We start from the raw sequence: 26,541 nt of genomic DNA on the forward strand, positions 1-26,541 counted from the left end.
AAATAATAAAATCATTATATTTTTGCTTAGAAAGACTGCGCCTGTTGCCTATTGGGTTCAATAGTAAATGCCGTGTGTACATATAACAGAAACTTATTGAATAATCCTTTCTGCAGATTGAGTTAACCATATACCCAGTGGCAATCGTCTACGACGCGATTCGGATAGCCATCTGAAATATCGCTCGCCGGCAATGTTGTAGTCCAAGGAGTATTGTCTCCGTTGTACTGGAACACCTAGTTACCTCTTTCATTCATAATTAGATATGCATGCAAAGCCACTGCACAGACGCTCCACGAGCATATTACGCTTATATATGTACTTAATATAAAAGTGCAACTTACGGAAGTAAATATCCGGAGCCGGTAAACGGCCGGATGCAAAAGTTACATCTTATTTATAACAATATAGATTTAGTTGCCTGTAAAATGGATATAAGTCAATATATAAAAGACGATCAGAATTCCGACATCTTTATAGTTAACTCACAACCCAGTATGATTTTTACTCACTGAACAAAACATACCGTCGTTGACCATACGTTGCCGTCATTTGACGGTATATATAAGAGCCGAACTTATCGCCAATGGAGGAGCGCTTCGCCTATTCAATTTACTAAATGAGCGATAAAATTTTGGTCTCAGGAAGCGTCGTTCGGCAAAAAAACTCCCGGAGAATCTGCGGTCGATCATTCCCCTGGTTCGTCCTTGGTCCTAATAAAAAGTACAGCGCGTGCCGGCTTTGACATTGGCGGTACGAGTGATTTGTTCATGTACAAAAAATATGCTCATTTCAACCTTTCCCTTCATTTTATTTAAGGCTATCTATCAACGTAAGCTGTAAAACTCCATGCTGTTCCTTCTCGAGTTTTGAAGGAAACCATAAAGTTAATTCGCTACGGATGGTTATAAACGTAGTCTTGATTCTCAATACGATTATTGACCAGAAACAAAATACGCTGTCCTCTATTTTTCTATAAAATTTCATTTTGAATTAACCAAGCCTTTCTTAGTAAACGTGTCTTAGTTTTACACAATCACTCGTATTATTGTCTACATAAAATGAACGCACAAAGAGGACGTCGACTTAATAGGTGACTTGTCTATATTTATATCGTGCATAAAAACATCTGTTACGTGACAAACAGCCAAAATAGGACGTACTCGAAATTTTCCATTGAAAAGTAAATAGCCACACGTGTCCGAGCAGAGCACCTTCTTTGTGATATGCTTTTCATTCTGTAAGGCGAACATATTATGGACCCAATTTTACGATTGCTTTCTGCAATTGCTTAGTGAATTGAATGCTTTCCACATGAGTCACTCTTGACTAGGAAGGACTCGTAAAACCCACTGACCCGTATAGGTTCGCTACACAGCTTCATGACAGGATTATTACGCACTGATCTTTAGTCGGCCCTGACTAAACCATAGCAACTATTGGCACAATCGTCGAACATAGTAGAAGTTTTGCCCAGGGGCTCCAGTTTCCATTTGGTTATTTCAAGCAATCAGTTAAAAAAGCAGTCGTCCTGCTATCTTCATTCGTCGAATGACGATGCTATCAGAACTGTCTCGCTCATAAACGAAGCAAGTACTAAGGATGCCGAGTTTGGAAGGTAACAAGACTATGATGGCTTCTAAATGAAGTATAGTAAATATCTAAGGATGATAATAATAACTTGACTTCTCTACTTAATATATGTAAGTACAAAGCAGTGTGTATCACCACAACCGAGTTAGAGCCGTATATCAGCAATACTCATCAGTCAGAAACTTTATTTAGACCATGAATGTTTTATATACCTTACTGTTCATTTGCCGGTGCATGTTAAAATTGAACCACTTCCAATTACCCTATCCGTACAAGTTATTGAACATGGAATCTCCTACCCACATATGCTTAAACTGAACATATTCATCTATTATTACTATGACCAATTCGAATAGAAAGAAACTCCGTTGTTTTCGTTCGATAGTGAATCTTTGACGTGAATCTCTCGCTGCAACGCCATCGGGATATCAGTAGAATTCGAAAAAAGTTGTGAATGAAGGAAATACGCTGAGATAGATCTTTTGGACGATACCTGATGACGACGGGCCCGAATAAGAATTACTAAGTGGATTCGAGATAGATTGAGGACCATTACGGGCTCTTCGGAGGCGTCTGCCCTGCCGTTGATATGAGGCCGTGGGTGTAGATAGTTCTATGAGGGCATTCATCGCTTCAATGTAATATATGCCTTGCGCCCCGGTCGTGCTTCTGTCCGCCAATCCCATCACTGCCTATGACTGCTATAGGAGTTGGCAACTGGATGCCAGTAGAACTAGACAGATTCCCCGAACAAGGGTGGATGACCCTGCGATTATACAAGCACCGCTTTATTTTCGTCGGGTTTATATCCTTCTAATAAGGGCTGACCAGGCGATAATCGCGTAACACCTAATTTGCTGGGAATAGTGTGACCCGTAAAGATGATTTTCCAGACTGCAAAATTGAATCCAGTCACACGTAGGTGTTTGGATTTCCGAAAGCAATTTCCTATAGTTTGGTACAGGTAAAATCTATAGGTGAGGTAGTATTTTATACAGATATGTCATTATCACCAGTGAACAGACATCTGACCTTCGATGTCAAGGGTCGCCTGCGGTGTCACATACTTACAGAGCTCATCACCGTAACACATTTATTGCAGTAAGATGCGCATGTTCTGTATGCGATGGAAGTGTAGAGTCTGACTAGTAATCCTTGCTCACTCCCATGTTTATCTATCTCGAACTAAGGGTATATTTCATATTATTTGTGGTGGTAGTCATGCTACTGATGTTTCTCACTACCAGAGAATCGTTGTGTGGCTGACCTATGACTCATCTACTGAGAGCCTGGCTTGGAAGACTATATCACGTTTGTTTTAGCTAACAGAAACTTATAACCAGCTAGGTTACTTCGGTGTTGTGCACGTACTGTACAACATACGAACAGATGATATCGTACTTTGAGTTGTGCTTATGATTGTAGAAATGCGTTAGCATGAACTTCGCCACCTATCCAGTTTATTACGTATATACCAAATTAGCTGGAAGATTCTCGTACGTTTCAATAACTTGGCAGTAACTAATTACATTGGGACGTATAATACGCGCCAAGAGGCTTCGATTGTCGGCGTTTCTTGTCGGATAGCCGGCAGTCGGCCGCATAAAAGGGTAAACTACGAATTGAGAGGAACAGAAAGTTCCTATATTAATAATTTTATAGGATTTTCTTTATAAGATGGTATTTTTGAAACGTGTATACATGTAGTTATGTTATTGACCGAGATTTTGGTAGATCTTTTTCTTAATCGACCTATTCCAACTGGAAGATAATAATACAACGGCAGTGAGTACGTAAATGGATAGAAATATGGCTAAATCTCATAGATTAACTCCTGGTTTTTCGAGTTATCAAAGCTATATACACTATTAGTGCGCTATATTCTCCTCACTTTATATGATATTTGCCCGTAGCAGTCAATTGATTTTGTATCTTCAATCTCTTATTAGTGAGCTCTACTGAGCGCGCAACATGTAGATGTATTCGACGATTCTGCTATTAGGGGCAACGTGGCAGGTGAGGTACATTCGCTAGGTAGAGTTTACTCTGAAGTAGCCTAGAACTATTTTCGTGTTAGACGATTTCACTTTAATATCAGGGCAATTGCAATTCGGTTCAACTTTGCCGTCTTCATTTTTGTAACGGCTACCACTCCGGCTAAATTGTTACACGCCGTTATTACTCCTAGTTATTACTATGAAAGTAACTTTCATGAACAGGACTTCCAGGTTGCCGTTCACAATCGAGAAATAAACGATTATGATATTAATTAGCTACAACAAAGAATATAGCCTAGTAACCTGGATCGGACGTTACGTAAACGGCATTACGAATAAACATGTGAAACAGCCACTGATAAACAGAACGAATGAATTATGGATCATCATGCGGTGAACAGGAACTGTCAACTTTGGATATCTACAATTCATTTTTTACCGCTGCTGCCATTGTCCAGTCCTCTGATTAAGAGTTACTGACGTGTGCATGTGTGTGCATACTTGACCCGCGAGAAAATCGCAAAAATTGTTGCCCTTTGCCATAAAGGCCGATTTTAGCCAATTTTTTCTTGAACTCAATCAAAAGACGCGAGTTTTTGGGATCTATACGCCCCACCAATTTTGTGCCCCGCGACCTTCTTCTGATAAATTTAAGCACATAAGCATAATATGACCACTATGTGCTCAGCGCACAGTCGGCGACCATATAATTGTTATCCTTAAATGCATTATCATCTTTTTTTTAACTTCATCTGTAAACACGAGCAAAATAACTGCACTGAATTGTTTATTAAAAAAATACGATTAACAATACGAACAAAGTTTGTGTTTAGATGGAACTTCATTTGTGTATGGATAGTTCCCCTATTTTTAGCAGTAATATCAACCAGGCTCGAACGTGTGATGGGGCAATCGACGAATGCGAAGAATTCGATTTTTGATAACAACGGTCTGTCATTGTTTGCGGTTCTGCCTTGTGCTCGGAACAGCTGGAAGCATTGAAGTAAACATCTACGTTTGTTATCGATTCCTTCAGATCTTAATGCGGTGTAGCGTTTCTGTATGCTAACGATGCTGGTGAAAATGTTTGCTAGAACGTAGAACATCTAACAAGAAAAACACTTCAGCTTTATAACGTATAAATGGGATTATCTGCATGATGTATCGAAAATTGCTCTGTAAATTTCCCTATAAGGCAATGCCGTTTGACGAGCGAGAGTAGGCTTTATAAGTTATACACTTTCGATGCGTTAAAGGTAGTACCGATTAATGATCTTAGTGCACCCTTCCATTTCACTAGATTATTCCAAATTCGGCCAAGTTTTTCACCGGGATGTATATAAAACCTAAACTATTATATAATAGCTGCATAAGTAGAGAAATAATGGAAAAGGTAACGCTTGTCGATGTTTTGATCTGCTATAGAACGAAATCTCTGTTAGAGTAATACTCTACGAGATATTAGATTTTCTTATATTCAGCTTTCTGCTATCTGTATATACACTTGCCTATTGTTCTAGAGCTTACGCAATCAGCAGTAAAATCAACGTCGTGAGCAGTCGTCAAGCAGAAACCCATTTTGGTGGGCGTTTAGAACGTTTGCTACATCGCATGAAACAGTGCACATTATCGTAGCTTCGCCACATCCCACCATTAAAGGCACTAAAACGAATAGGGGACACGACCGCGGATAGTTGACCAGGCGCAAAAAATGGGTCAGCCAACCAAGAGGCCTGATAAATTTATCAACAAAAGCGAGAACTTGTGGTGAACAAAAGAAAAGGAGTAATCCTCGATAATGATTCCAGCGTTTCGACAGAGTTTAGTAGTGAACGTAGTATAGTCTAATAGACAAACAAACGTTGGAAGGGAGAATAAGGACGTTCCGTCAAAGAGTTGTCCACACATGACTGCTGTTGACTGGTCAAGGTCACCATGCAGCCTTGGAAGGCCTTTATTGGTAAGTGAAAATCAAGTCAGGCCACTACTGAACGCTGGATGGCGGCGTCCACAGCACGTACGCACTCCCACTCGAGGAAAAGTCCCATCAAAATGTAGCAAGACATTCGCTAGGCAAGTTAACTAGTGAAACTAGAAAAGTTGACGGGACTACTCTCACCTGAAGTATCTTTATAAAAAATTCAGTTGTTAGAAAGGCTTCTATTTAGGTGAAGATGGCTAAAGCTGCATTTTGTGCTAACGGAGGCGGATAAAACGTGCTCCAAGGGTCTGTGGCAATGAGACTCTTTGACTTATTTCGTTTTAAGGTTTAGAGTTGTACCCGTTTAGCTATATCGGCTTTCAGTGATGATTTAGTCGTCTAGAGTCCACTCTGTGAGCTCACTCGTGAGTCCGCACCAAGTCGGATGCTCTCGACAAAAAATCATCATAAATTAGAGCATTTCGTGGATACTTCGTTTGATAGCGGTCCTCTTCTCCTAGAAAGACCAACTCTTGTCTCTTGAGACAAGGGGACAAAAGCTGTTCGTTGGCAAATGCTTGCCGAAATGCGTCAGTTTTGATTTCAGTTTAAATGCTTCATTGGTACCCTCTATTCTGTCGCGGCCTTACAAAAGAAATCTATTAGTAACAACGTTTTAAGTCCATTCCGCCAGCTTCCGGCACTCGTAGGCCTTCGTCAGCAATGTATGGATTCGGTCTTGAATATTGTTCAGTACCCAGAATGTTGCTACTAGTTTTTTCGAAGCCGGTTTGCATTTTGTGCATCGGTTTATCTCCCTTGTTCCGCTGTTGTTATATTTATTATTACTACTATTATTATTTTTACTGTGGGCAAGTTTTTCATTTCTAGTTATAACACAACGTATCGTCAGTCGTTAATTGCGGTGATAAAAAAAATTTCGCTAACATCTGAATGTACTTACAAGCAGCCGCGACTTCTACACCCAGCAGACAAACTTCCATCCGTAGACAAGCTACACAGATTTGCTCAATTACAGATACCGGCTGTAGCTCGTTATTAGGTAGTCTCGAACCGAGCGCAGGTAAGAGCGCCTGGTTCTGAAACTACCCAAACCTAAAAGCCTCTGCTCTTTTCGATTTGTTGCCTCACAAGTTCAGCGTCCACGTTCAGTTAGCCTTCTATCGCCCAACTCTTGGAACCCACTGTCTCTATGATAACCACGAAACCATAGATTTACAATTCTATCGGGCACACACAAAGACGGAACTTGAGCGACTTCAAACAGAAAGAATAGTAACAATTGCAAAGGGAAAATATTTCGTTGCTGCAATGAAACTTGTTTCAGGTCGCAGAGTTCTTCACGAGTAAAGTACGTTAAGGTAGAAATAGAAGAAGGAAGGGCAAACTCACTATAGTATAGTTATTTATAAGGAAAGTTTAATAATACGTCGACTTTCACACAGATTTTGAATTCCAACTACAGACGTTTGCTAGAGTGTGCACATCATTTCATAATGCATCGTGTATACGGTTTTAAGTTAAAGGTCTCTCATCGTATCTGCAGAAGGCCTGGACAATAGTAAATGAGGTAGCTATACGAATGTGTCATCTGTAATGAAACTTGAAATGAAAAGGATCAACCTGATGCCACGTAAATATGCTCAGAAGGTCCTTGCATTACTATAGTGATAATGTATTTGCCTGGCAATCGGAAAAACGTAGACATAGTGTAGGCTTGAATCTGGGCGTGACCTCATTTGAGTCCTCGATCAAATATGAGCGAGCTAACAAAATCATGCTATTGAAGATAATTGATGTAATAGTCAAATGACGAGTAAATGGAGGAAGCGGATGGATTATCGGCTAACTTATCGGGAGATATTCACACTCAAAGGTTAGACACACTTTCGGCCTACTCGATCATTGCTTCGATACAAAACTACTAGATTTTATCGTGAGTCACCTAGGTGATAAAAGATTCATCTCGCCTGGGTAAGTATACCAATATATATATCAAGTGTAACTTTGCTACGTTACATATGTGATAAAACTACACAATATACATGCACGATTAAATAAACAAACTTACATACTTATAGTTAGTTTTACTGTGGGTAGCTTCTTAACTGAGTCAATTAACTATCTGTCTATTATTTAAGGTAATGAAATGAAGCTTTTCCGATTTGGGTATCTACTAATTTTAAAGCTGTTCCACCGTTTAGATTCGTTGTCCTATTTTGAAATAGGCGAATAAAACTGGCACTACGTGCCCCAACAGCTTTAATCCGAGAAAATTTAGGCGGCCTGGTGAAGCACTCTACGCTCTATTCAATGCTATATTGCTCGATGTTCAGGTGATCAAGCGATAAAGTGAACAATAGAACCCATTTAGTGGGTTTAACGGCTAGGCTGACTGAAGTTACCCTATTAATTCAAAAACGTATTAGAACATTGATGAATTATGATAGATGGATAGTAACTGGATGATTTGGAAGGGCTCGTCGGATACGATAAATATGTCCAAATAGCCATATTGCTGGGAAAAGTACCTTGTTACGATTCTTTTCGACCCCCTGATCTCACCCTCAGCAAATAATACGTAACTTTCCTTTGTCTGATTCAGAATAGCGAAATATTCTAAACGTAGAAACTTATTTTTCCTAGTTTCCTAGTTCCTAATCAAGTGATTATTATTATTATTATATTATTTGTTTCACCCCAAAGCGGTCCACATTCTATGAAATAAGCCTGTATCCTGTTTGTAGACATGATCCAGATGTTCGATAAAGCGTTACTCTGTGCCCGAAAACACCAATGTCAATGATTTTCAGTCTGTTACTAAGCTATGCCCGTAAGTAGCTTTGATAGCATAATAAGTCGAAGACGAAATCGAGCAATTTACTTGGAACACGTTCCGTTATCGTACTGATAGAGAACCTACGCATTCGCTTGTTTACTGAAATTAATAAAAATCAGCTTCTTACAACGCGCAGAAAAATGTGTCTCACTTAAGGGGTACAATATTTATCTGATACGATATATATACGGAATCTTCTGTGACAATTACTCTCAAATATCTGTGTGAGCGCCGTGTCACAAGCCGGTCTCTCTTTTTATCAGTTTACTAATGCGTATTTGTTGCCGCCGCGCCCGCCTGTTCAGAAGCTTACTGAAGCCGTGGAGCAATGAGATGCTGGGGCAAACTGAAAAGATCAAGGGCCTGGCAAAACACAGATCCACTATCAGTTTATTTAGCTATTTTAACCGAAACCGAGGCTGCCATAAGCAGCTGACCGCCGTCTTTGCACCCAGTTGCACCTTTCTTGCGTAATAACGACCACGAGGTGATATCGCACGTAAGCGTTGCACAGATCGATATGCCGTAAGCAGGTGATGATCGTCAAGAGCTGAATCTATTTTAGGCACAAATATCAGAAAAGGGGATATATACATAGCATTGTTTATACGCAAACGTTGGAAGGTTAAGGAAAAGGTTTGACGTACCGCGGCAGGTGAGTTCCTGCGAAATTCACCCGGTCCATATCTTGTTTTAAATGTACGCATAATCGCAAAAGACGTAAATTGAACTACAATGAAATTTTTAGAATTGAAGCATTATAATCGTCATCTTATCACTCGTACTGCTTCTGAACAAGTGGGTGCAGCGGCAACAAACACCTATTAACAAACTGATAAGGAGAGAGACCAGCTTGTGACATACCGTAAAAGGATAATTCATATATTGGGAAAAAAGGCGTCGGACTTACAGTCGTAAACTCCTGAACACTTGAAAGGCAGTGATATCATCATATTCCTCTGTTTTCTTTACATTGATTTATACCGCAGTTGCATTCGCCCCCTGTTGCACTTGCTTTTCGAAATACAACCAAAGCGGGCCCACGGGGCCACAAACGAATGCTTGCTTGGAAGGAGATTAGCGCTAAGAAGCTTCATCCTCATGCAAAAGAAACCAATTTAAGGCGATAAAAACACTGATCCTTAAAAATATCACACGAAAATACTGGTCGCTTTCAAATATCTTCAGGGTAATATATCGTAAAATATAAAACATTCAACACATCGGTCCTGTTCCACTTACTGTATATTCTATTATAGATCCGGGTATATATATACACATTGTATCCTGGACGCACTTCCCTTTTAGTCGAAACCAGATTTTCGTAGATAATAGATAGACGTTAGATAGACGTGCCACTTATAGGATAATGGACTATTGCGTCGTCACAATAGAACGTTATGCACGTTACAGTAGAACGATCCATCTGTAGTTTATCAGGTAGTATTCTTCATTGAAGGACGCGTCAGCATCTTGAAGAGCAAATTGTTTTAAAAGACTGCTAGTGACGACTCAAAATCGCTACTGCGGCTATATGTGCTCGAGGCAAAACTGACAACGCAGACAGCCTACAGCATCAACACCAGCTGACATGACCGTAACGTATTCGTTGCTGCCCAAAAGCAGAAATTTCGTCGAACGTCGAATGAAAAACACCCTATTTGTTTACTTCTGTTATGGCTGCTGCCGCCTCGGACTTCAAACGCGGCACAGGAGACTCAGCTGACCCATTATTAATGTCGAAGCTTTCTCGACAGCTTTCTCATGCTCAAAGCAATCTTACTAAAAACTTAAAATTCCTGTTTTTCTTGTTATTTCGATAGCGATTAGCTGAGCCGTGTAGCGAGAGCTAATTCATCCATACGCGACATAGATTGACGGATGTCCCTTAAAGGGTTCGATAAGTGATTTACATGAAACGTGTTCACGCACAGTATTCAAGGTCCAGAATCGCGCTAATGTGTGACTGTCTGAAATTGTTTTTTTTTTTATGTTTTCGCCGAAATGAGCTGCTCGTACGAGCGCACATACGCAACGTGTTGTCGTATCGTTCACTGTGGCCAAAGTTAGTCAGATGTAAAAACAGGAACATCACGCGACTGCGAAAAACTGCTGGACAATGCAAAATTCGATTTATCGTCTGTGTGTTTTTATGCCACATTATTCTTGACCCTAGATAACTACAGACACAACAATGATAAGATCTTATCAAGTTTTATTTTGAGTACACATGATCTAATTTTAAGGCCGCAAGCAGAAAAGGTTTTCTCTTACATACGCACTAAACTGAAACACAATTACTAGCAAGTGGAAAAGGCTAAAACAAACATTTACATAGCTTTTCCTAGTTATATATTACATCTGTACACGGCGATAAGGTTGCCTCTGTATATTCCATACATATGCCACAAAATCAACATTACAGGGTTCGCCGGTCGCCGCGTGTCAGGAAGTTTTACAGAAGTGACCAGCCTATATAATGATGTTTTATTAGTACAACAATGTTTTGCGGAACTTTATTGGAGGGCTTTCGTTTGTATAAAGTGTTCAAAATTAATCGTATGAAAACTATCCAAATATGGAATTAGTCTTTAAGTTCGAAACGGCGAGAGATGGAGCTTCGAATAGAATGACAAAACGTTTCAAGTTTTACGTCCGGCATAGCCGTTTGCGTTAGCATCCCAGCCTTACGTGATTAATTTTAGCTTGACCTTTTTACAATTGTTTACTTTTATCCCTGAGTCAAGTGTCAGGCAGTTAGTTTATGCGTCGTTATCAGCTCTGTATTAGAGTAGAAACAATACATTCTTTACTCGGTGAGTGTTCGACGTGAACCTTACTGCTGAGTAAGGAACGAAGCGCTCCCCATGGCTCTAATGTAAATACTTTCTGTGTGCGCATAATTTACAAAATATTTTCAGCTGTCACCTTTGCTTTTCTCTCGTGCTGAGAGCCCAGCTACTTATTTCGATGTACTGCTAAGTGACTTATGGTACATTCAGATAAGTATTTGATCATTTTCATATGCATGCTATTAGCTCTCGCATCTAAATTTAAATAATTATTTTACTACTATATTATTTATATTCGTATTATATCGCCTTGTTCATCGTATACAGGTTGTATGGTATGTGTGACACTAGATTTATGGGTCGTTTGTTGTCATCTGAAAGCCCAGTTGGCTCCCACTTTACGATCTGACAGAGGAAACGCTAGTGCATTTGGTGTTGGCGGATTTCAACAGCAGAAGCTCGAAAGTCGGACCGTGCTTGGGCTCTTAATTTCAATTCACTAGTTTAGTTTAGGCCAGTTTCACTATTGGCATCTCACTTACTGGGGTCAGATTGCGCACAGTCTAGACCAAGTTTGGGGTTTTGCTCGAAGCCATTTTGAGTACTGAGCTGTGGCTTAACGCTGCCTTTATAAGGAGGACTTATTTACAGGGGCCTGCCAATTCCATGTATTTTTACAATTTATATAGCAGCCTTTTACTTCTTAGATAAAAAAAGAGGCGTAAAAAATTTATTACTTTACTAGTGGCACGCATGTGTATAGAGGTTGGTTTGTTTTGCTTTTTTAGTTTTGCTACTTTCATTCAAGCTATATCTTTGTTTATTTCGAAGACTTATATGCAACTTACGTCGGAGTACCATCACATATTCCGTGTGACTAACGAAATTAAGCGCCCAGCCTCGAATTTTTACTATCCATGTCGATCTTAAGAAATACTTTAGATGTATATTAAAGTGGATGAATCATTTTTCAAAAACGAGTTCGTACGTATAATTTAGAGTAAAACACGCATGGTGGATTGAGTGACGATCTTTTCAAAATTTAACTATATTGAACTGTGTGTTGTTAGGCTGCAACGCAGGTCCCGGAAAGAGCCAAGTGGTGTTTCCGTCAATAGGAAGCTCGGGAACGGTGTAGTCTAAGAAAACCTGGCGTACATCTATGATATACATCCAGAAGATATAAATGGTTTTGGGCCATTCGGGCTCTCTAATTAGTTGTTTTCGAGTTCCTGATCCTTACCGTTCTCTAACTGTGTAGTGGACAGGCCATAGGCCCGTACCCTTTCGATCGCTTTTTCTTTAGTCACATGCACGCTCTATCATGCACTGTACCCTATTGAGCTTGTTCTGTTATCGTAGTCATATTAGCCGTACATAATCTGACATTCGGAACGGCAGTTGATTTATGTAAGCTCGGTTAGCTAGATCGGTAGCACAATAACAATATTGTGTACAATGAGAACAGTGTACTGTAGGATCTGATAGTTATCTTCTTGCTTTCCTGCTACCGTTAAAAATTTCCACACAATTTCAATGACGGGAACAAGTTTACCTGTCTACAAAATGAATCGCTACATATTCGAAATATAGGATTTTACGGTCCAAGGTTAATCGCCCTGTCAGTCTCGTGACAGGGGCCTGCGAAGGGCACGTAAACGTTTCAACCACTACCGGGTGATGATGCTTATACTCATACCCTTTTAATGTCCACCGCAAGGACATCCTCGCATGCCACTCAAATGCCAATTTCTCAAACGAAAACCATTCATATATCGACTGGCAAAGTACTTTTCGCAAGACGAAAATTTAACCAACCAGAGCCCCCTAGATTGTGAGTGTTTATTAAGAAACTTGCATAGCGTCCTAATTGTCTTTCGACAACACACACTAAATGTTCTTTATTTCTTTCTGGGTAAGTAAAACAACAAGTCATAATGAAATGCTACAGCAAACGTGATTCTGCTCCACCCATAGGCAATATAAACTGCTTGATCATAAATCAGAGGCTCACCCTTTCGAGATTATCATGTCAGACTTTTACTTTTTTGTTGCACATCGTCACTTAAAACAGTTGCGTAGCAAATTTAAGATTTAGCTGCGTAAATAGTGGAGGCCCGCGAATCAATTGAACGCTTTACCGGTGAATAATGTTATTATTATTAAGTTCAGAACCGCACGGGCTGTTTCCAATGTCCACACATGACTGACTCATCTTCAAGGTCGTCCCAATCGCTACGCGGCAGTATTTGTCTTTCGGATATTTTGACTATTTGCTTTCACTTTCGTAGCTCTGATAGAGCGGCATCCTACATGATCGAGCTATCAATGGTCGTACCGTGAAACGTTTCAAACGCGTCAGGCTGTAATGTAAAGAATAGCCGTCATCCTGTAAGACTAGGTAATACACACAACTGTACGAGCAGGTTCATAGAAACTAAATGTACTATATTGATATTAAGCGTATACATTTACTCTTTATGTTTACGCTTTAATCTATTAGATAACGAAGACCAGTATGGTGACGGTTAGTCCTTATGCCGCGGACGGTGCCACAGTGCCGAAGAAACAGTCTTTAATATTTAACCGACGCAATCTCTAAGAGTAGGCCTTCTCTTTGACGGACGTTTGCGGCGTAGGCTCTTTAAAAACCGCCTCTAAAAATACATCTTGTGATAACCTATCCTGTACGAAATAGCGAGGGATCGCTTAGTTTCATAGACTGATTGATTGGGGGCAAGCATAGAGTTCCAGCAATGATGCTCCTTGGATACGGACAGAATCGGCACTATATAGCAAATACGCAACAATAAAGGGATACACATACCGTAGGAACCTCATTGATGAGCTTTTACGTTTGTTTTTCGACATTACCTCTGACTGACTGTGAACGTAGGCATTACAATTAGTGGCAGTCGTGCAAAATGCTTAGATAATCGTTTAGAAGCATGTACAAAAACAATCACAAAAAAAAGTTTGAAATACCATTGAATAGCGGTATCAAGGCTGATCATCTTACTCGATATAGCGCAATGATAATACGTTTGCCTACTAAGCATATACAGAGCCCCCCAAAGCACTGTTTCGCAGTTACAATCTCGTAAAACTCTAAACGCTCATTATCTAAGCTGGCGATAGAAGAGACAACAGCCGAGCGTCTGCAATAAACTGCTTTTTGGATAAAACTCGGATTGAGTACGGTTCAGATCATTGTACAGTCGAGGCGGCAGGTCTAAATGAGATTAGTGTGTCAGCGCGCTCCGCCCAGCTCAGCTTGACCGGTTCAGACCTGGAGGCCATTCACGGGCATCTGAATGGTACCCCATTGTGCCCATCGTACCGTAGTGCGTGCTTGGTTCCGGGATCGTCGAAAGGCAGTTCAGAAGCATTTTATCTAAGGAGAAAACGAAGCCCCTTGAATTAGGATTAAAGTAGCTGTTGGCCATCTTGTCCTGACCGATCTCTTCGAAACCTCGCGAAAGCCAATCCCATTCTGTCTAACATAAGCCTTGACGCCATAATTGCAAAAGCTGTAAAAGCTAAAGTTGTTCATTATCTAGTAGTTATAATTAATCACTCTAATTATTATTATTATTATTATATAATTACACTATAATATCTGTCTTAATACAGAACGTTTTCTTTTATAGTAGTAATTTACGAATTAGTTGTATTCGATAGAAGCTAGTTTCAAAACTAAACAGACACACGATCAAATTGTGCGATGATCCCCTCGAACGTCACCCGCCTGCAAATACCTGTTTGGCAACGCCCGATATTCGCTGAACTATTGTTATTGTGTCTACATTGGTCTTTCGCTAGTGGAAGTAGACTTACGGAGGAGACTGCGAGCATCAAGGCGGCTAGCGAACGTGCGCTGCTATCAGATCAGTTTCCTTTGCTCGTTCGTCCTCGTGACCTCACTCACCACTCGTAAATTCCCTCATTGGTTTTAGATGTTACTGAATCGCTTTTACCCTTTCATGTCTCATGCCTAATTTTAATGATTTTTTTAGGAATTTCAAGCGAAACTGACGGTCGTGCCGTCGCAATGAACGCGACCCTATCTGACGCCATTGTTGTTACTGGTGTCAGCCAGTCTCTGTTAATTTTTGCTTAGTTGTCTGTCATTTATCGTCGCGTCGTCATGGCGTCGATTTGTCTCCGTGTGTAGAAGCTCGCCTTCTAGAGACACTATGCGACGAGCGTCTGCCTATTGTTTGTAGTTCTAGCTTAAAAGACTATGCTGGCCAGATACGTTGGCCGAATGCCAAATCGTAAACGAATCTTTTTTTCATTATCGTTTGCTCCATTATTATTATTATCGTAACGGCTGCGTTGTTGTTCAGGCTGTTGTGACAGACTAATAACATAAGGTGATGATATTTTTTTTTTTTTGATGCCTATTTACACGTTTGTCGGTATACGATGCCATCGAGGCGGGCCACCACTAGTTTGACTGCAAAAACGTAAATACACCAGGGCTATAAATTACAATAACGATGAATCATCAAAGTTATAATCTCTTACGTTGGACAACTCTACAGAGCGCTTTGGCAGAAAAGGCTTATTTTTTGTGAGCAGAAATAGAGTTGAAAAAAGGCGCTGAATTTAATCGATACGCTTAGCCAAGCGGGATGGCTAAGGACTATTATAAGAACCTTTTCTTTCGTTTATCAGACCACTATATTTTACTGCAAATGACGGGTGTATCCAGTATATATTGTAGGGTGCAAGTGGTTCCGTCCTTCGACGGTTAGCGAGCTACACGGAGACTATGATAAAAGCAGTTTTCTTCTTTACAAGTGACATTATTGTTATCGCTCGTGTTATCTTTATCTGGATCGTTTTCAGTGTTATTTTTATAGCCGGGTAAACCCCTTATAAAAGTGTTACTAAATGTAAAATTGTATTAATTCACGACTCCTCTGAAGCCATATTGAAAGCGGCGCGATGGAATAGGACAGTTTTGTTTCTTGTTGTCAAACTGTTTGGCACTTCGTCGAAACCTCGCGACAGCATAACCGTCTCTATTAAAAATGCATTAACTTTTGCTTGGTGGGAACTTCCCATACGGGTTGTTCATTTGATCTTGCATATGAAAAGCTTTTACTTCACCAATTTTCGAAGCTTTCCTTATGATCTCATATTAACAACAAGTTGCCTGCTGAATTTCTAGCCTCAGGCAGCAGTCATAGTTTACAATGGAAAGTCCTTTATCTCGGAAAGGACATAAATTATAGAACTGCTATTGAACTCGCGAAGGTATTATCGGTGCTCCGACGTAGCAACCGTTACAGCATACATTGAACATTTAGCTGGTAAAAGCAACCTGCTCTTTTGATTTCCGATATCGTAGGTTTTACTTCTTAGCACTAATAGTTTTGTTACTATATAAAACGTATGATCAGATTGAAACAGATGATGTTGACTTCGTCTGTCTTTAATACATATCCTACGTGTTTCAATTGCCGTTTACTAGTGCAGCGTCGCTTCTTGCCCGTCGTAGTCTTCGATTTTACGATATGACACGTTTTCCTGCTATACCGTATCAATCCATTCTCGATATTCATCTGAGTTGTGTCACGTATTAGACGAAAGACTTAACGGAAGACGTGTTTGAACGTACGTGATCAATGCTACGATGATATAGGCGGCAAAACACGAGCTACATAGATTACTGAGTTTTATGGGTTCACTTCGTCTACTTTTATGTGATCAAGTCGTCGATTTCTCTCAGATCGATGTGGTGAGAGTAATCCTATTCAGGTATTACAAAAAAACACGTAACGCCACCGGCTACATATGAAATTCGTATTTGATAAGGCCAAGTGTTGTTATAATTTTAAATTGGATTTACTGTTTCCAACGAAAATATTTTTAAAAAAATAGCAGGCGTAACAACTAACAGTCAGTAATAATCATCGTCAGACATTTGTAGCCAGAAGAAGCATATTTTCGGTGTTAAATAAATCTATTTATAAGAGTTGCCACAAGTCTCGCGGGCCATAGTTAACAGTCATCAACGAATCCTTTCGTCTCAGACTCGTTATGTTCATTCATTGCAAGATGCTTTCTCGTTTCGAACGGGAGTGTCCCGATGCTCCATAGCGTTCAGCTTTTCAGCCCCCCAAACGACACCTACACCAGCCGCTACCGTTCCTAAGGAGAAAAATAGCTTTTCGAGAATTGCAGGCCCAGCTGAGAACAGCTGCAAAGCAGGTACCATAGCGGCCGTGGCGTACACGAGCTGAGCAAATGTCTCTGCGGAAAAAAATCAAGTTTCCTTTCGCGCAGACCATTTACAACTCCCAACGATCCCTTTTCGTTTATTTTACCTACTCCGTTAAGCGAAAATACTGGATCGGTCAAAAGATTTGCTTATATGATTTAGTTATTTAACTGACTTAGAAGGTTAGCGTCCTTCTCCTAACCGCTTTAGCATCCCTTGTTCATATTGTATCTGCGTTCATTAGATGGAGAGACGAAACACTGTACAGCTGACATGGCTGTCTTATCTACTGTATTCTGTTGGGAGAAACAAACCGCCGCTAATGAACGAGAGTCGTAAGCGGAATTGAGGCACGTTAGGCAACGTCCGACAGAACTTGCAGAACGTCATTTGCTTGATATTATTGGTCGTCTGGCGGCAAATTCATATCAGATGGAATCGAAGATAAGGACAATCATCGTCAGCGCATCAAAGAATGGGCAAAATTGAAAGGCAGCATACGTTTTGTGAAACTAATAAAGCTGTTACCATGCGCTTCTGACCTACAATGGAGTGACGGATCTAAGCACAAAAATGATATTATAAAGGCTTCGAAGAGCTAAAGGATTACAGCCTACTATGTTTTATAGCGTTATTTGGCGCCTCGGAAAATCCGGATTTGTTCCTACCGGAATTACTAAGCGCAAACGATTTTAGTCGAAAGAGGATATGGGACTATTCAAGTCTCGAACGACTCTTCGAATGAAGCGTCTCGATGATACAAACACATAACAGCGCAGAAATAATCAAATTTCCTTCGAGAAACTGTAGCATATAAAGTTTGCTGAAGCTTCTTTTCAACCGACGTATCGCATTTGATGACTCATAGCTAAATAACGATCGTTTAATTTTCTCTGTCCCTGTTTGAACGATGGATCGATCTATTTTAAAGTCTGATGTCATGTTTTTTTTTCTTCTGCATTCCTTTGGTACAGGCGGGTCAGAAATTTAGTGCAGTTCATACTACTGAGTTTGCCCCTTGACTAAATTTAAAGAAAATAGGGTTATATGAGGCAGCTAAGTATTCGTTTACATCCAATCCAACTTTTGTTAAACGATTGGAACGCGCAGTTTCGCCTATCTGAAAGCAAGTTACAATTACTAATATTGAATTACGGTACACAGAGCACTCTAGGCTTCAGTTACCCAGTGCATACATCTATTGGATCTCGAAGAGCGTGATCGAATACAATCTAGGCTCACATAAAGAGGTGAAGATCCATCGGCCAGTTGCTGCTCTGTACTCTCTCTATGCAGTCCACTTATGATTATCACACGAACATTTCCACAATGGCCACTGAGGGCGCCACCTAAACTTAAAACGCGAAAGCTGCCTCATCAATCAAGTGAAACGCGGGGTCGGCTCCACTGGGCTGAACTGTTCAGCTTCGGGTCGCCCTGCTCCGTATAAACGTAATGTTAGCAAAAAACAAAGGCTTTGCCAAATTTTGCACCAACTGACTACCTCGTACGACAACAGTGATATCCATTTGTAACTATTCGTTGATAACTATCTGCCTGATCTTTGTTGCCCTGAGCTTGCGGGAAACGAGCAGGCAACTACCGTGGAGCTTGTAGAATTATCGCTGCTTTTGCAAATGAATAAACCATCAGCCGCGATTGGCCCTTCACAACAATAACAAGAGTTTGGCCTGCAACCAGAGCTTTATGTAGTTAAATATACTACCTCTTTATCTGACTGATTCAAATTTGACATCATAACATTCATAGCAAACGTTGGCAAGGATGAAGCCAAGAGCGTGTTGAGGACCAGCTACAAAGACAATTTCGGCAATGAAGTCAGTTACCAATCGCCACACAGAGCGTACTACACGTCGCTTGACGCGCGTACTGCTATGGATTATCCAGCAGCATCGTTCACATGCAGTCTTCAACGAACGGCAGCGAAGAAAGCAACCAGGTGCCAACGCGACAGCCGTCGACCGGGAAAGGGTTTCTGTCTACAATCTTCCCGGTAGTGCGTCTATTTGTATTTCGATGTCTTGTTCTTAGTTGGTCTGTGCTGTAACGACGCAATTCAGCTACCCTAGCACGTCTACTATCAGTTGACGCTCATTCCCGATAGGATCCCTACTGTCAGCAACGAGTTCAGTAGCGTATTCGCGCTCACACACAGTCACCCTTAGTCTTTCATCATCTTCGTTGTATAGAAGAAATGTCGAGTATAGTAAACGGGGTAGGACGCAGCAGGCTGTTGGTGTGCAAAAATCCATAATGGTACAGACTATTCAGCTCATGCGCGGCTCGACTGTCAGAAGAATCACACGATGTCAAGCCAGTCTGTGACATCGTCCAGTCGTCCATTGACCCATTATTCTAGCTACTGAATGATTTAACTGTATTGTTATATCGTACCACACTATTTGGCAAGGTAGAACTATCTATCTTCTTATTCCTAATTATAAAATTGAGCTTACAAGTTCACTTTTACTCCGAGTGCGGACGATGGTGAACGACTGGATGATCAAGCAGGATACATCGTTTGACTATTTAATGAGTGCTATTCGTTTCGGATTTCCGCGAGCTAAGAGCAGACGGGTCTAAACTGTTTGTTATTGAAATAGTAGGTTGGCCTTTGCTGTATTGTACTTTTGTGTTGTTACCACAGACCTCAGCTCTCGTAGCCGCTGCCGTTTGTGTCAAGCACTATAATCAGAGAACTCAATTGTCGACCTTAAAATATTAGTGGTTTGTGAGGTCCACAGGTGGTTTTCGTGTGACCGTTCAGCCGCCGGGGTTCAGGACACGATTATAGCACCCCGGCGGTATCGACAACGAATAACTGTGTAGTTTCAGAAAGGCTTACGTCATTCTGGCCTAGTCCAGGTAGTGAATAATTATTGCTGGGATAAAAACAAAAACTGGCTGGATAACACCAGCCTATACACAAATAACCAACATCCCCGTTGGTCGATAACGCGCAGCCTAGTAAACTACATTTGATCTCGTTCTTTGCAATCGTTAGAGAGGGAAACATGTTGAAATCTTTTGGAAGGTTGGCGTCCGCCGTGTGGCGCGACGAGTGCATAGCCACTATTTCGCATTTCAAGCGGGTTGTTCTCGACGAAGAAGGTAGGTTATATGAAATGTTTATACGGATAGACATTCAGCATGTGGTTAACTCTGGAATTACATTAAGATCCATGTGCTATGTAGTTCTTTACCTGAATGCAAAAGCTACCCTAGAAAAGCTATTATGATTTAAAGAAACAGGCCTTGCTAGCACGTGATACTTCGCCGGAAATACATTGTCGCCAAAACGATAAAAAAATTACACTCTAATCTGTAATCTGCCTCTGTACATACTAGCTCACACGAAGTAATTTTATTGATGTTAGTCACTGTGTTACACTAGAATACTTGTATAGCTTATGTTATTAGGGTAGATTAGTGTGTAGGGATAAAAACGCATGTAACAAAACGGTACATTTCTCGCCACAGAGATACTCTGTACAAATGCAATCGTATGAATCTATGAATTGGATGAAGTTTTAAAACGTGTTCAACTGTTTCAACGATAGACAAAGAAAGACAAATATCTTAAGAAGCTCTTGAGACTTCTGAAGCGCACCTATTAATACACATTTATAACTATTCAAGTTTACTAGAAATCTTTACTAACTTCTAGCATAATTTTCCCGCAGCAATGCTATTGATCTGAATCTATATTATTCTAATCAGTCATGTCGTACACAAACGCTCAGCAACAATGTTAGCTTGTTACACAATATAATACAGAATAATTGATAACTTAAATCTCGATTGACGACTGTATTAGACTGTCTAGAAGCCAGTTTTCCAATTATTAAGGACAACTCATCTGTTACTACTCTGTGATCTGTTGAACCTTTGGCAGGCAGGTTTTTTCGGTTAGGAAACCAACTTCGGCATAATCGTCTATTGTTAACGCCTTATTTTTATTCGAACACCAGCAGACGACATAGAGGTAAATGGAGTGATTACTTAATCGAGCCACAAACTCCAATAGTCGTCTGCTTCTTCATTTCGAGTACCGCTGAATTTGATCTGTCGCTAATCAGCTGCTACGTTCAATCGACGTTAGTGAATCGCGTGCTCACGCACTTCAATCCCACTATTTCTCTGTACATGCACCAGATAAACAGTAACACGATAGATGATATCATGAACTGGAACTCCTCTGCCGTGTGGGCTCTGGCGCTTGTTTGTATACCGCCGTCGTGTTATCGCATGTTTTGGCTATCCGTCTGATTAAGAACTGCGACTGGTAATTTTTTCGAGTGAGGCCATTTTCATTTTAACCAATGTAAAGCCACAGGCGAACAAGTGGTCGGCCACAAACCGTGCGCAGGATACCGTAGACTAAACTTCATAAAAAGGTCCAACAACGTTAGTGCGGACAAAATAGGCTAGCAGCTAGCGAATGCCAACTTATGGTAATTACAATGATATGATAGTATGGAGTGCAAAATTGGTGAAGATTGAGGTTATTATGGATACAAACGCACTAATATAGGGATCCGTCTAGCTAGCGAAGAAGTGGTTTTACGTTTATGTCAAATAAGAGTGAACACGTCGAGTAGCTTATAAGAAAACTGTACGTGATGCCCTTTTTAAACCTTTACAAAGCATGAAAGTGTATTATAATCATAAGATTCCTCTTTGACTGATGTAATTGCTTTCTTAGACCTTCATCGTATTCTACTTACCGTAACCATAACTCGTCTTCTTAACGCTTAGCTCTGAATAGGAGCCTGCACGTCGCCTTAATTGAAATGTACGGTCAGGAAATAGTAAATATAGTTCCAGACGCCATTTAACTCTGTCAAAAACTGAGTCTAAAGATCAAGTCACGATACGCGAACCTCTCTACCCATCAATCACTACCTCAGAATACTACGCAGTGCGTGTCCACGAAAAGATTAATAGTTTTTATTGACTGATCGAATTATAACGAAGACGATAAATTGGTGTTATTTCCGCTTGACTTGACCCTAAACAGAGCTGAAAGATCTTGCAAGCGATTAGCAGATACAACGGCTTTACCCATTTACATATATCGTAACAGACACTCAAAACTTTTCGGCCAGGCGCGCCTTATTGTCGAATCACGGGTGGTACAAATCATGTCGAATTTGGCGCAGCCCGATTTGACTATTTACCTTATGAATGCGGTCCTTTGGTATGATCTATACACGCCCTTAGGTAACACAAGCGGTACCGCTAATTTTTCTCTAGCAAATCTCCTGCCGTTGCCTGACAGACAAACGTTGCCCAGTTTGCCTACATACGCTTTTAGGAACACGCAGTTTGGGCAAGAGTTCAGTGTGTCACCACGCCGCGTCCTACCAAAATAAAGTTAACCGGCGTAGCTTTCTCGGTGATTAACAGTAGTTAGCACCTCACACACATTCACCCTGATCCTATGAGGCCTCGGACGTCTATCTATGTACGGGTCAATCTTTTATTTCCTTAATAAAATATATACAGGGTGTCCCGTCTAGATTTACGCACAGGCTATATCTAAGTAAAAGCGGACATTTGGGACAAGTTCGTTGAAGCGTGCCGTCAGCGACAAATATATTCAGAACGTGTTAGGCTAGACAACAGCTAATCGTTGATTTATTCATTCATCAGTCAATTTACGAAACCTTTTATTCCAAGTACTAACAACCGCTTAAAGTTTCGTCGTGTAGTTGGGTTTTTGCTCAAACACGTGATGCCTAATATATCCAATTAAATTCTGATAAACGCCTCTCAAAAGCGCCCTATCTTCGGCAAAGCCTGAAATGGTCAGAGATCCAGCTTTGGGCATATCGGGTTTTATGCGTGATTTTTCCGTCTTATCGAATGACGTATGATGTCCGGTCGAGGCAATATTGATCCACGACGTTGTCGAAGTTTTAAACTGTATTCAAGTATACTTCTTTTTTAGTTGTCTCGCTATTCCGAAGGAGACCTGCTCCCAGCTGAGCATTTTAACCTAAAAGTGGATTAAAACCTTCGATTTTTTTTCAGCCTAATGTAGTGGGCCGCTAAATGTCCCGCACGGTTGGAAGTTCGAAGCTAACATAGATGTTATTGTCGACCATGTTTTCCAAAGTGGTCATAGACGCGCTAGTATTTAGAGTGTATCTATTTGATTCGAACTTATCGTGAAACGATCGTACTGTGGACAGAATTATTCTAATGAAATCAAGAAGAACAGCCTTAGATGTTAAGGCCTTCTAAGCTGCGCCAGGAACTTCTTGGGATGTGAAGTACGCGCCCGAAGCAGGGAAAACCATCTGCACACTGCCGGACGTGAAGAAGCTTTGATACTGACCTGTTACTGTCAAATTAAGGCAGGCCAGCCGGCTCCTTTTCGGAATAGGCGCGTATTTGCCGAGTAAGAAGACTAGCATCTGTGTCGACGCACCATTTGCTTTGGAACCGAAGTTTGCGTACATCTTGACATGTAACATCACAACCCTGCCGTAGAGTGAGATCCCGGGGAGAAATAGCCCGCCGCTGAGCTCGGGCGGTGGCACTCGTAGTTATCCTGTTTGTGTTTGACATACAACAGATTTTCAAATTTCAGAGAAAAAACTCTTCGATCAGGAAAGAGTCTCTCTTGCAGGAACGTTCTAGCTACAGGTAGGCAAAGATGAATGTGGTTTATCTATTCGCCAGGTTAGATTTTATTCAACTTCTCCTAGGACAACGGTAGAGTAAGCGTGTCAGCAAATTCGAGAGGGTTCGACGATGATCTTGCACATAGATCGTACAGGTTCGTTAAAAGTACTGACAATTAAACCACTGGCTTAAACTTAACTTAAGCTAAGGTTCTGTTAAGCTAGTTAATAATCTGTAATTGAAATCAATATTATTGGCACTCCATAACATCAGTTTAATAGCATTGCTTGTTAGCAGTCGACTCAACTTTCAACAGTCTATTGTTCATCTGTGTATTCGTCTGTGTGTGTACACTTTTGATTCATGGAACACAGTTTATATTTTAGCATGCGCCAACTTCAGTTGGTATTTCTAATCATTATAACGTACTTAGTAGCACACGTAACTTTCGAGACAAAGCTTCTGTTTGTGCTAGAAAGAGTACCACTTTTGCCACAGATCTAGATATTTACGAGATTCGATACCCTTTCGCCAGGGCCACAGGGGACTTTTTTTAGAAGATAGATGTCGATTTTTCACGAACTTTTGCCAACACGCTTGTCTGCAAATCAGCCTTTCATGGCATTACATTACAGGCTCTCGTAATGTACGTAGTAACCTTAAACGAGGGTAAAGCAGAGGATTGGGTTAATTTCCGGGTGCAATCGAAATGCAATCATCAATAATCAGCTGTCATATCGAAGCCATAAAACTCTTAATACCATGAAATAACTGTAAAAGATACCATACATGGTATTTTACGCGGTTTCTGCAAATGCAGCGAAAAAACATTGAACAGCCAGCAATAAAAAACTTGGGTACGCTGCTGGTTCTCTTGCTGGCAATACCCTCGTGATTGCAACGTCGAAAGGGAAGAAGAATGCTAATGAAATTAAAAGAACTAATGCGAAGATTACGCTGAACGGAGCAAGTGCGATAACGAGACTGCAGGCACTTGCAGATCTTATCTGCGTGACTTGAGAACCTACGCGACCGCCAAACTCTTTTATCCTGTTCTTATGATGACCACCAACGGATTCCGGTTTCGAAGGTCACAGATTACGCAATGACTTTCAAGGCTCACTTCGTTGGTCGCGCAAGTGGTACACCGCACAAAGTCTACAGCTGAGTAAAAACAACCCAAGAAGAAAAAGGTACACGGGCGAAACAATGTGGAGGCTTCACAAACCCAAGTCATCTAGGAAAGGTCGAGCGGGAATTTTGTCCAAGAAGCTATAATTAATTCAGTAGCAGTTTTGGGTGTCATGTTTACTGTTCCACAGCATGGCCCATTTACCATCGTAAGGCAGGAAAAACCAAGGACGTGGATACGAAGATTTGAGCACGCCTTTTAGATGAACATACCGGCGAACCTTATTTATAACATTAGTAATTAATTATCAATCCAATAATGATCATGCGGCTGAGAAAGTTTGAATTAAATGGCTTCTATCATTTATATATCCTGCGAACAACACGAGTGTCCGCCTTGAATCGCGTTAACATCGAAGAGCTTCGATCTTTTATTGACTCCCCGTAGATACTTTATTTAGTAGTAGGATGTAAGTGCATGCAACGGACGTGGATTGGGTCTATGAGGTCTATCTACCTAGAAGTATATAAGACTAGAAGATTGAAATAATTAGCATATGTGCGTAAAGATTGAGAACGACGTCTGAAAACGTCGGAATCAAGCGCTATGATCTGAAAAGTGGGATATATTTTAATCTTCTTTGAGTTTCAGGTCAACACCGCGGACTTCAACAGGTTATCAACGAATGAGAATAATTATCTGTGATGGGTTTGAAATTAATTTGGACCTGCTAATTAATGGAGACGTCTCACTTCCGATAGGTCATTTTTACCGAAAATTTTGTACAGGCGTTCATGACATTTTTGGGCCTGATGAGTATAATTAATTCATCGCTGCGAGACTTCCATTCAATTTCAGCATTGATAATATGACAAAAATTTAAATGCAAATAATTTTACATGTAGTAGGGCATTATGTTGAAAGGTTGATTTTCTCCCGCAGATGTTCCCATGAGAATAAGATATGCTTTAAAAACAGTAGTATTAAATACTTTTATCCGATCCAGGCTCAACATCGCAGAGGGTCCTTTGACCGTGAAGCTGTTTGGGGGGCCGAGTTATTCCGCATTGCTAATAACCAGGCCTAGAAAAGGACCAAACATCAAAACGAACGGTTTTTAAGAGGAGAACCAATAAATCAATATTTAACATGGAGAGATAATACATATTAAACGGCGGGTAGGATTCAATTTTGACATTTTTGTAGTCTCACCAATGTTAGTCTAAGCTATCCGATATTACAGAAGATGACTTGAGTGAGATTTTTATACCTTTAGGATTCGCCAATTCCTTTTTTTCGACGCCAGAATGTCAGGGATCTTTTGTGAGTCAGTCAACGAAATTACCGGTTTCATGAGATA

The 26,541-nt window shown here is 40.6% G+C and overlaps 1 protein-coding gene and 2 long non-coding RNA genes across 10 annotated transcripts in view; 1 reads left to right on the plus strand and 2 right to left on the minus strand.

Annotated features, from left to right (window-relative positions):
* The window catches only part of LOC111264780 (carbonic anhydrase 1), a 63,691-nt gene that overhangs the window by 18,397 nt on the left and 18,753 nt on the right, over window positions 1-26,541 (plus strand). Inside the window, exon 1 of one of the 8 annotated variants that reach the window (XM_022840920.2) lies at window positions 19,334-20,527. The exons of 6 other annotated variants lie outside the window; for them this stretch is intronic. In XM_022840920.2, the coding sequence (XP_022696655.1) occupies window positions 20,431-20,527 (97 nt within the window). In that variant the 5' untranslated portion in view covers window positions 19,334-20,430. Of the gene's footprint in view, window positions 1-19,333; window positions 20,528-26,541 lie in introns of those variants that run through there. One more of the 8 variants, XM_022840919.2, reaches the window with a different exon arrangement.
* LOC147752904 (uncharacterized) lies at window positions 8,734-10,079 on the minus strand. The gene is made up of 3 exons (XR_015312810.1): window positions 9,614-10,079; window positions 9,282-9,469; window positions 8,734-8,927 (listed from the first exon to the last, which is right to left on the minus strand). It is a non-coding gene; the product is annotated as an uncharacterized LOC147752904 (long non-coding RNA).
* Window positions 13,300-14,096, minus strand: LOC147752905 (uncharacterized). The gene is made up of 2 exons (XR_015312809.1): window positions 13,991-14,096; window positions 13,300-13,526 (listed from the first exon to the last, which is right to left on the minus strand). It is a non-coding gene; the product is annotated as an uncharacterized LOC147752905 (long non-coding RNA).

This window comes from Varroa jacobsoni, unplaced genomic scaffold, assembly GCF_002532875.2.
Source record: "Varroa jacobsoni isolate VJ856 unplaced genomic scaffold, vjacob_1.0 scaffold_898, whole genome shotgun sequence".
Lineage (NCBI taxonomy): Eukaryota > Metazoa > Arthropoda > Arachnida > Mesostigmata > Varroidae > Varroa > Varroa jacobsoni.